Genomic DNA, 12,083 nt, shown 5'->3' on the forward strand with positions numbered 1-12,083 from the left:
GCTTGTACTTTAGTCTGTGTGTATATATATGCAACTAGGGGTGTTCATGGTCCGGTTTGACTCGGTTTTTGGTTAAAACCAAACCAAACCAATTAAGTCGGTTTTTTCTAATATTCAAACCAAACCAAACCATTAAAGTATAAATTCTATCGGTTTCGGTTTTGTCGGTTTTATCGGTTTGGTTCGGTTTTTGCGGGTTTTTTCGGATTTTAAGAATGTATTAATACAAAGAACCTTTGAATCAAATGGTAACTAAATACGGCTTTGACAGTGATCCATTCAAATCTAAGAATCTTCTTAATTAATTCATTAACTTTATTTAGGTATAGGCCTATGGCTATGGGTATAGGAATTATAGAAGCATAACATTTACTTTTCATGATTGTAGTTACCTCCCTATATATAGAACTTTTGATATTACGCAGCCCCAGAAATTTTTGTTATCTAGATTCATCGTGTTTATGAAGCATTGAGAAGAAAGCGCAAGAGTTAAAACAAAAAATGATAAACAGAAAGACAAAGTCATCTACCAAATCTTTTTAAATTCCAATTGTGCCGTTTTCTTCCCTTTAATTTGTTACGGATAAAATGCTAGCTTATTAGTAGTAATTCAGATGCCATGTAAATGAGGGAACCGTAAAACTGAATAAGGGAAAAATTCTATTTAAACTTTAGCAAATTTCTTTTTATTTTACCTTAAACTTAAATGGGCTACACTTTTCTTACTAATTATTTGAATTTGTATTGGACTTATATATATATATATATATATATATATATGTATGTATGTATGTATATGTATATATATATATATATATATATATATATATATATATATATATATATATATATATATATGTATGTATGTATGTATCGGTTTGGTTCGGTTTTGATTCGGGTTTTTTTGGTTTAACACCAAACCAAACCAAACCAAATGTTATCGGTTTTTTAAAATTTAAAACCAAATCAAGTCAAACCAAGCCGGTTTTCGGTTTATCAAGTCGGTTTGATTCGGTTTCTTAGGTTCAGATCGGTTTTTCGGTCTCATTTGAACACTCCTATATGCAACAATGCAAGCATTCTAGGATTATGCCCCCTTTAGTGAAGTTTATTGGTTTGACATGTTCCTTTTGGGTTGTTAAAGAAGTTTCTTTTTGGTCTGTACAATTGATTACTGAGTTTGATTAATGCATATCTAGTTTGTCAAAAATAAAAAAATAATGTAGGATGCAACTTTCTACTAGACAAACAGATATCGAGTGAAACCATATTTAATTCTAGCCTAATATTTAGGGATCGTAATATCCCCATTCTTTAAAATAAGATATTATTTAATATCCTTAACAGTGAAAAATAGTCCCTTCTAGATAATGATTAAGGGTAACAGAAATCATAAAATAATAATGGATGCACATTTGCATTCTTAAATTAAGCATGCTTGATACATCTGCTACCTAAAAGATCAATGCTTTATTAAAGATTTGTTGCCTTTCTCTCCAGTCATTAAATAATTGTTTTGGATTATACCTTTTCGTCCCTTTATAATTTCATTAGTCATTAAGAACCGTGGCCGGTGGATCTGTATTAATTATTTTGTTTTTTCACATCTTATATGTGTGTGCTTATGTATTTTGCCTGCCTTCTTAGAAAACACGCTAACAAGCTCCTGTGTCAAAGCTCAAAGTACTCGGACTTAATTTATTTGAAGTTCGAATTATTCTCAATTTGTATCAGTTAAATTATGAATAAATTATATACTAAATAGTACATACCCCTATAATATTACTCGATTGCATATACACTTCTTGAAATCAAACATTTACACCCTATACTAGAAAATCCTACCCAAATATAATGATATTATCCAAATAAATAAGAAAACTATAATAAGAATGAGAACTGAAATTCCTATATAGTAAATATAATAAGTTTAATAAATTAAATAGCTTACATAAGTACAACAAGTCATTACTGCTGATTGGTGATATGTGGCCGTTTCTTTTTGTAAGAGGGTTGAAAGATACATATTTCAATAATATTTCTTCTCTTCTTTGATCAAAGATGTAAAAATTTCATGAAGAAAAATTATCCTCATAAATTACATAAACTTAAATACGTAGAACTTTTAAATTGTAATTTTATTTTGCCCTTTCTAAAAAAAAAAATTATTCTAGCACATATTTGTGAAGAATTTTCATAGTATTAGGATATAAATATTTGATTTGAAAATATATGAAGTTCATCTGCTACAAAGTCATATTATATGGGTGTTTAGGGCAATTTATCCATAAATTATTATACTCCTCCATATCACAATCTTTTAAGGGAAAATTTCAAAAATATACAAGTTGATCACTTATATTAAGAAAAAAATAGCCCAAAATATATAAACGTATAAAGACACTTATACCAACATATATATAAAGGCAGAGAGAGAGAGAGAGAGAGAGTGAGGGAGAGAAAAATTTGAGTCAATTTTTATAAGAATTAAAAAAATGAATCAAATTTGATAGCATTATTTCCCAATAAACATACGGTGTAATTTTCTCTAACATACTACTTTTTCTCGTATAATTAATTGAGCTTGATTAGCGGTCAAAACCGGGTAACTGAACTGTCCACCACTTCTATATAAACCACAATCCTTTACTCCCAATTGCTCAACACTATCCACTTTACATAACAAAAATTCCTCTGTTTTCTCAAAAGCCTCTGTTTTTCCCCTGTTTTTTTTTTCCCCCTTGGAAAACCAATTGAAATGGGTATCTGTACATCTTCACCATTTATGACAAAACAAAATGGAACCATAATGAATTTACCAGTTACAAAAGTAGCCATGGTGATTCAAATGAACGGAAAACTTCAAGAATTCCAGCAACCCATTACCGCAGGCGAAATACTTATTCAAAACCCTGATTTCTTCATTTGTAGCTCTGAAGCCATGAATGTCAATTCATTAGTGCCTCAATTGGCTAAAGATGAAATATTGCAGCTTGGTCAGCTTTATTTTCTTTTGCCAGTTTCAAAGTTAAACACTCCACTTTCTCTTCAAGATATGTGTGCACTTGCTGTTAAAGCAAGTACAGCTCTTAATGACTATTGTTATTTGTCCACTACACTGTCAAAATCAGGAAGGGGATTCAAGAAAATGCAAGATTGTCATACTAGGGATTTGAACCCGAGACCTGAAGTTTTTGAATCACCTTTACCACTATAGTATTAGAAGTTTGGAGATCCAAAATTTATATATATATATTCAGGAAAAATATGTTATTGCTTTATTTGAACTATTTAATTTTCCGACGAAGAGGATTATGATTTTCTTTCGGATCATGTTGCTCCCCCTGGATCCACCACCAACTCTAAAAGTAGTTGCAGGGTCTCCAATGGCTACAGTACGGGGACGGATCTAAAACATAAGTTGCGGGTTAACGGGAAATCAGTTGTTTTTGCGCAGACTGTAAATATAGTAAAAAGTTTACTAAGTATCTATGAGTATTTGATTGTAAACTTAATTATTAATTTTGTATTAATTTGAGGTAGTTATAGAAACCATAAGCTTTAAATCTTGAATCTGCCTAGCGATGGGACGAGGACATCAGATTATCAAGTTGATCATGCCCAATCAGAGGGCTTCTTTTCATATTATTGAAAATGATTTGAGATATCGCTGGAAACTTATGTATGTAATTTTTTCGTTTTAATCATCAGGTAGTTCACTTGCTAATTACTTAGATTTCGTTGGGTAGGCATGCTAAGTAGGGCTGGATATCAGTTGGTTCGGTTCGGGTTTGAAAGTTATCTGTTCAACTTATCGGTTATCGGTTTGTAGACATGTTAAACCGTTAAGATATCGGTTAATAGGTTATAGGTTAATCAGTTGTTGTTTGTTATCTGTTCGGTTATCGATTTAACCGTTAAGATTTCACACAAAAAAAATTCAACAACAAATAATACAATTGAACTATGAAGGACGTAAACAAAATTGGACCAACTAAAGGTGTGAGTTTATCAAACCTGTCACTGCAAGCACCAATGTATAACGGAAATAAGAAACATTCTTCAGGCATTTACATTAGTTAGCAATAACTTGTCGTGAGAATTAAAAGCAATGTAGATTGTGGAAGAAGTAAAAGATAGTTTACGTTGGGCTTGCGTCTTGCGAGTTGGAGGAGAAGGGTTTGTGAAGCTGAAATCGCCGTTTGAGAGACTGGATTTATGAATGTCCTAAATCTAGTCAAGTGACTTTATATATGGAAGGGTAGAATTGTAATTAAATAAATGGTTATCGGGTTATCGGTTCACCCGTTAATAAAATTGGCCAAACCGTGACCCGACCCAATAAGCCAATAACCACAGGGCACCACCCGATAACCGAACCAGTAATACATTAACCCGAGCCATTAACCCAATAACCCAATAATTGATTCGGGTTATTGGTTTAGCCGTTAATATGCACAGCCCTAATTGCTAAAGAAAAGTGCTCCCTTACAAAGGTGTTCATTATTCAAGAATTGAACCCGAGAACAGTAGTTAAAGAAAAGAGGGATCTCATATTCTGTAAATGGTTTAAATAGTTGATGAGGTGAAAAGGTCCGGTGTAAAATGAGGAAACCAATTTATATTTGGTATTAATACCTGTACTAGCAAGTAGATCTGTATGTGTTGAAATAGAATGGATGGTTGGCATTCCCACATGTCCTACATGTATATTTTAACACATAAATGCATGTTTATTTTGGTTTTAATACCATTCAAGTCTCAAGAATATTTTTAAATTGCAAAGGAAATTTCCAGAAAAAGAAATATGCTTTAAGTGGGAAGTTCTAATTCTTGCAAATTCTTTACAAGTACTATGCAGTTGGAGCATGTTGCTCAAGTTCCCAAAATTTGATTTAGTTATAACTTTTCGAAATATTAGAATTTTGAATGAATTTTTGTACCTATCCTAATTTAACATCAAAATCTCTTATATACTCGTAATTTATTAGTTAGAACATTGTAATCACGAAGGAGAAGCACCAATTATCACCATATATCCAATGCGGTAGTCCATTTTATTTGGGAATTGACGTGTAATTATTGTTTGTGTTCAATTGCAATAATTTATGGTAGTATTTGCTTTCACCTAGCTTATTTGCTTCCAGCTACGAGTGATAGCGAGTCTAGGGCCATCTGCAATCCATAAATGACATTTTCAGATGTCCAAGTACCTAACGTTGCATGATTCGATGAATTTAATGGAAGCCTTAACATCAATTCACTTATATGAAATCGATTTGTTTGCAGTTTTAACTTGTAGCAGTAAGCTACAGACTCATGACAAGGACTTTAATCTTTTTGACAAGGAACATTTACAGGAGTTAATGATTTTAATTTACTGGTCTTCTTCAATTATTCTGTTACCATAATTCAAGATGAAATGAGAGCTACCACCAAGGCTTACAATAATATCCTACACAATTAGGTGTAGATTCGATTATCATTCGTCGATTTCCTAAATGGTTCGGGGAGGAATTTAGTAACAAACTTAGGGATGAAAAATATAACGAGAAAAATGAAAACGTAAATTTGTTAGAACTGGAAAGAATACTCCTTGACTGACAGCATAACATTTTAAATTTCCAATTGCACAAGGAGAAGGGCCCAAGAATGTGCAACTGCCAAGAAAATTATCTTATCCTTGGTTTTGTAGAATAAGAGGGAAAAGAGAAAAATAACAGCAAATTATCAAACCAACAACTCTAATACCAACTCAATTAATTGGATAGCATGTGCTATGTCCGCACGAAGTTGCTATGATACTGAAAAAGTCTTCCAATTTCAGGTGAGCCAAAAAACGAATGTGCTACAATTCTGTCCCTTCAATTAATAAAACACCTACATGTCTATTCAATCCATGCGTGCGACATTATATTAATGACCTAAGTTGGCAAATCTACAGCAAATCTATCAAGGAACACACAGATCATATGAAAAGAAAAATGACAGAAACCTTAACTCACAACTGTTGCAATGTATTTTTCCAGGTCACGCAATTTTCTTAAATATTGCAAGACAACATCGCTTGCTAGTAGGAGTGATTTTCTTAAAAAAAAAAAAAAAAAATCTATCCATACATAGCACAATAATTGCCATTTCAGAAATATAACGGAAATAAAATACAATGAGATTTGTGTTCTAGCATGTACGACTATGTTCGGTCAAGAAAATGAGAATATGCACAGCAGTTTGTTTTTGTTTGTAAAGAAATGAACATATAACGTTTTAACATAGGAAGTTACAGGGCACAATGAGGATGAGATATTTATTTTCTGATTGAACTTTCTCTAGCTAAGAAAAATTACATTACCAGGCCAACGCAGGGTTCAAATAAAGTCAAAAAAAACTTAAAGTGGGATTTACACAAACGCTGAAAAACAAATAACCATTTCAACCACAGCCATAATTTACATCTGGAGTTGCCACGACTGATTCAAATGGGATCTCAACTCTCTCTTTCACGGTGCACTGAGTTTCACCATTTTCAACCACGGGCACTTTTCCCTTGTTTGCCAGCTGTTGAAACAAGTTCGAAATCTTGAACTGATTATCCCGTTTCTTTAGCTGAGGTTCGAATCCTGCCAAACTCAAGACAGAGATTACACCAACAACTGTTAGTGCTGTCTTGGCTGCTGCACTAGCGACGAATTTTACCATTCTTAATGGGCTTTTAGACTCGGATCTTTCATGGTTAGCTTCATCGAGATCTTTCCGGGAATCGTGGTTGTGGCCACCAATTGCCCCATTTTGAGTCAACTTCCGGGCACCATAACTCTTGTCTGACACCAGGGAACGAGAAGGTCTGCTTGGGTAAGGAGGAAGTAGAAGATCGTTGTTGTCTTCTACTGTTTCAGAAACAAAAGCAATTGCCTCGTGTATGACTTGGAAGTCCTTGCCTTCATATCCTTTCAGTGTCTGGAGCAATTTTTCTTGACTATAACCTATCTCAGCCAGAGCTGCTTCTTTCTCATACCATTGTTGCTCTTGTAATGCCTGAACATTTGAATTTAAAGGCAATGAGGTATAGCTTCAATAAAGGTGGACGACATAATTGAACTGCAACTTAGGGATATTGGACTACATCGTGTTTGACAGGAAGAAATTAATTTACTCAGAAATACTGTTGGAAGAATCCGGGATATCCAATCCCTAAGGCAATGAGAAAATACTGCTGCTTTGGAATATTAGACTACGTCGTGTTTGAAACAAATAGGAAGAAGAATATCTTTATATATATAACTACCAACCTCATATAAAGATTTTTCATCAGATAGGTGCTTCATACAAAGAAGAGATGTTTGTCATCTCACCCGGCAGGCACAGGAACAACCTTTGGAGCTTTACTGTTACCAGTAACGGGTGACACTGGTCATTTACTAAATGCAAAAGAATGTTTTTAACAGGAAAATATATCTCTCCTAAAATTGACAGATCGGATTTCACTTGTAATTACCACAGGCACCTTCTGACTTTTCATGAAATAAAGATATGAAAACAAGTGCAAGACCGACAAAAATCGACTTTAAAGTTAGTACTAGCCTCTTCACAAAAGATTATGCTTGTTCTAGTGGTAGTTCTACAGCTTATAAATGGCATTGCAAAGATTGGACCAGAATAGGCTATCGGCGATCATTGGATCAAAAGTTCAACCCTGAAATAATGATGGTAGAGGACAAAGTTTTGCCTGCTGCAGAACATCACAACCAAACGCACGCCTAAGCCCAAACCCAACATGCAACAACCAAGACATAACTTAAGCATAACAATCATATGAAATTCACATGAAGATTTTTCAAACTTCAAACTCTTTGATGAAAGCTAGTGACGACGCATTTAGACTGGAAGCAAAAAATGCAATTTCCCTTACAACATGATACATTCACTTTCCAGTTGACTACACATAGCAACTGCAACAGACACTCAGCAAGCAGATCCTAGCTTGCACATTAGGTATGATCACACCATCACTTGAAACGCACTTGCCTCCAAGACAGAGTGACTAATTAAACTTTAGCCGACACATTACATTCAGAAGTTATTTTATCAACCTTGGATAGTAATCTTTAAGCAATTTAAAGGTAACCTGAAAAGAACAAATTTGTAATGAGAAATATCATAGCTAGAACCCTTGTTAAGTAGTTTAGGATTCAAAACAACTTTTTTTTTTTTTGAATCATCAATACAAGGCCTCAGTTTCAAAACTTTTCAAAACACCCTATCAAACACCCTATCAATTTTCAGCTCTATGTCAAAACAGGGGATGATTATAGGGTTTCACAAACTGAGATTCACGTTTCTCTTGTTAGAATAGAGTGATTGGTCTCTTTTAACGAAACATCACCTGAAATCAGGTATCTACTTGATCTACAAAGAGACTGCTAGAGATCAGCATTGATATATAGTTGATGGAATCAATTTCAGAAGTCACCATTTTGTGGGAAAGGTCGTTCAAGTAAGTTATATTTCAAGGAACTGGTTGCGAAAAATTAGTGTTTCCAATATCTTAATTCTACACCTCAAGATCTTTAGCTTCAAATAGAGATGAGAAGATCATCATTTCTCTCTATAACATAATAATTTCAGAAGGGGTTTCGTTTCTACTACAAGCATGTGCTTGGGGAATTGACCTTCGGTTCACTATTTGCCAGGTTCACTTGCACTACAGTAGGCACAGGTTCTATTCCCACCGGGAGCTACATTCCCCTTACCCCTTACCATCTCCTCTATAGGCCCTTCATGTGTTATACAAAAGTAATAGAAAACATAAAACATTTGTCACTGAACTCTGAACTGGATTGCTTTTAAGAGTGCTAAAAATCCGACCAATTTTATGGTTGGTCAGGTCTTTGAGCTCCTATTCATCTTACAACATATAGAAATAGTCAAAGAGTTTTATCACACAAAAAAGTAGATTCAAAGACAACTATTTAACATTTGATTGTGAACTCTAAGTTGCGCAAAATAGTCAGTAGTCCTGCTCAGGAAGCAAAGCAAACATATTTACTCTCATCTAAACCTCGTGTCGACTTTAAACCTACTATGTCCATTTATCCCACTGAAGAATCCAAAAACTGCTAGTGCAACTTTAATCTACCAAATTAAATTGACTTCATGTTACATGGACTAGACGTATATGCATTACAACAAAAAGTCTGGTACTTGAGTGGAGAAGGGTAGAGGCGCGTGCCCATTATTAATCGAATTTCGAACAGTGTGCCACTAGCCCTCGGGATTTCTCGGTTATCAAAATATATATAGTAATGTGCAACAGCATTAGCGAGCAGATATATAACTGAATATCAAATCCTGAAACGCCATATCTTTGATTGAAACTGAAGAACTAAAACACAAGATAATTTATTGAGATAGAAAACTTTTCATTCATTTCCGTCGAGAAGACTTCTTATCCACTCCATGGGACAAATCTAAACCATGTTAACTCCATCTAATTCAACACTATACATTTACTTAATCTCACAGAGGAAAATTCAATACAGAAAGTCCAATTATAAGCTAACCTTCAGAAAAACAATATTAGGCTAACCATCAAATATGCAACCCAACTTCAGCTCCAAAAACTTTAAACATATTGCTCCCTAGTGCACCATAAACACATCAACAAGAGAACCAGTAAGGTCATCTCAAGGATTTAAAAAAAAAAAAAAAAAAAGAGAATGCACACAGTATATAGGTAGTGCATAAAGAATACTAAATATACAAATACTATACATACCTATACATATAATATACATAACTATACATATAATATACATACCTATACAGCCGAAGTGTAGAGGCCGTGTATACACTTCGGCCATGTTTGATAAACTGGATGGCCAAAGGGTACATTTAGGTAAGCTTTCCAAAATAAAAAGGACCTCAACAAGAGAACAGCTTTATCACAAAGGAAAATTTTCTAAAACAAATGTGCTCATAGCGTAATAGACAAACCAACAACAACATACCCAGTATAATCCCACAAGGTGGGGTCTGGGGAGGGCAGAGTGTAAGCAGACCTTACCCCTAGACCCTCAGCAAACCATACTACAGAAACCCCACTAAGAAATCCGATGTAGAAAATCCAACTAAACTTCTAGCAACTATTCATTAAGGTTAACCCCTAAACTGGGCGCCACCTTGCCTATCAACTGAAGAAAAGTGAAAATTTTGACAAAATTCTGTTAGCATATAAGGAGAACACAATAACTACAACCCCTCAATCTCAAATTAATTGGAATCTACTACATATAAATCTTCTATAATCACACATTTAGAATCTTTATTAACCAAAAAAAAAAAAAAAGGAAAAAATTTCGACCTGCAAAGAAGACACCTGGGCTTCAAGTGATTCAAGAGCATCCTTAATCTTCAACAAGCAATCCACTGCTTCATCATCCTCATCCTTTCCATCCGGTTCTTCTACTCCATTTTCATCTTTGTTTGCATTTGTTGATGCTTTCTGAATGCAATTTGTTATCTCTACCCTCAACTCTGAGATTCTAGCAAGCACTAACCCTATTCTGTCTTCGTCCATTACCTTAACACTCTTTGATCTTTGGGTTCAATCTTAGAATTCTGCAAAAAGGGGTTTCTGTAATAAGGACAAACAAGTAGCAAGAAAGTGACAAAAGAAGAAAAACGAGTGAAATACAAGTGATTGTGGTGCTTTCTTGGAATCTAAAGAGATGACATTAGTGTATACACTTGCTTTTCTCCTATAAACCCCCAAACCCTCCTAACATACAAACAAAATAATTTTCCAATTGTCTCTTTTGTCCTTTATTTAACTGAAATTACAAATATTGGGTTTATGGAAATTATTTTGTGGTCCGGGATCACTATTCCTTCCTGTTGCTATTTTTTGGGGTTAATAGGAGTCTTGCTTTAACCCAAAAAAAAAAAAAAAAAAAAATGGAGTCTTGCCAAAAAAATAATAGGAAGGGTAAAAAAAGTAAAAGAAAAGATTAAAAGAATAAAATTAGGTATCAGGAAGACCTAATCTAATCTTATGTTTTTTAAAAAAAATATATATTTTTTAAATCAAATTTGAAGTGGATTCAGATTTAGTTCAAATCACTGGGTACTTAATCCATGTATTATGTCAATACGGAACGCTACTGAAACCTTGTTAGGAAAATTCTGGTAAATGCATATATCATGTTCGAAAAGAAACCTAACATGAAATATATATCATAATGTATAATATATGCTAGTATCTATATCTATCTATATTATTAAAGGGAAAGGGACATTGAGAGGTCCCAGAAAAGAAAAAAAAAATTACAACATAAGTTAAGCTTTTAGAGTTAGGGACATAAATAGCACAACTTTTAAAGTTCTAAAAAATAACACATTTTATACCTTTAAGGAAAATATTATACGAAAATGAATCCTCTAAATTAGGATTCAATGATATTTACTCATTATTATTATCATTTATCTCCCTACTTTAGGGGGGATAAACCCATCTTTAATATATCATTTATTTCTCTCGTTTAACAGATAAACATTTATTCTCCTCACTTCTCTTTCTTATACACTCCTCAATTGCTACTACGTCTTCTTATTCATTTCCATTTTTTCGTATTGGTTGTTAAGAGTTTTCAAGGATTTAGGCAAAGCTAATGTTAGAAAAAAATAGATTGACTTCGTTAAAATACTTATTAAAAAACTTTAAAAACATATTTATTAAAAAAAGATCCAACAAATACATTTCAAATCAACATATTCGAAAGACAATTATTATATGAGGTATAACTGCATATATAAAATATTATTTGAAGCACAGAAAATTATACGAGGTATAAAAATTTATCGTACAAGGTATAATAAAATTATACGTGGTGTATGAAATGTATACAAGGTTTAATAAAATGTATAATAAAATTATACGAGGTATATAAAATTTGTTACACAATGTATAATAAAATGTATATATGATATGAAAGACAATTATAGCGGAATTCACATATTAGTGATATATATTTGTATAATTTTAATTCTGATTAATTTTAATTTCGAAATATTACTTAACATAGGTT

The 12,083-nt window shown here is 33.2% G+C and overlaps 2 protein-coding genes across 2 annotated transcripts; one reads left to right on the forward strand and one right to left on the reverse strand.

The window, feature by feature from the left end:
* Positions 1 to 2,758: 2,758 nt before the first annotated feature.
* On the forward strand, positions 2,759 to 3,217 carry LOC132062205 (uncharacterized). The gene has a single exon (XM_059454824.1). It carries the CDS (start codon positions 2,759 to 2,761, stop codon positions 3,215 to 3,217), a length of 459 nt encoding a protein of 152 aa, XP_059310807.1.
* Positions 3,218 to 6,120: 2,903 nt separating this feature from the next.
* LOC132064970 (plastid division protein PDV2) lies at positions 6,121 to 10,775 on the reverse strand. Its single transcript, XM_059458151.1, has 2 exons — positions 10,361 to 10,775; positions 6,121 to 7,035 (listed from the first exon to the last, which is right to left on the reverse strand). Exons 1-2 carry the CDS (start codon positions 10,574 to 10,576, stop codon positions 6,433 to 6,435), a joined length of 819 nt encoding a protein of 272 aa, XP_059314134.1. The 5' UTR covers positions 10,577 to 10,775; the 3' UTR covers positions 6,121 to 6,432.
* Between the last annotated feature and the right edge of the window lie 1,308 nt (positions 10,776 to 12,083).

Source organism: Lycium ferocissimum, chromosome 7, assembly GCF_029784015.1.
Source record: "Lycium ferocissimum isolate CSIRO_LF1 chromosome 7, AGI_CSIRO_Lferr_CH_V1, whole genome shotgun sequence".
Classification (NCBI taxonomy): domain Eukaryota; kingdom Viridiplantae; phylum Streptophyta; class Magnoliopsida; order Solanales; family Solanaceae; genus Lycium; species Lycium ferocissimum.

Excerpts from the sequence above, each read along its gene's own strand:
- LOC132064970 (XM_059458151.1), bottom strand. The coding sequence starts at position 10,576 with ATGGACGAAGACAGAATAGGGTTAGTGCTTGCTAGAATCTCAGAGTTG. Across the intron at positions 7,036-10,360 it reads CCCAGGTGTCTTCTTTGCAG|GCATTACAAGAGCAACAATG; the intron begins GTCGAAATTTTT and ends TCAAATGTTCAG.
- LOC132062205 (XM_059454824.1), top strand. The coding sequence starts at position 2,759 with ATGGGTATCTGTACATCTTCACCATTTATGACAAAACAAAATGGAACC.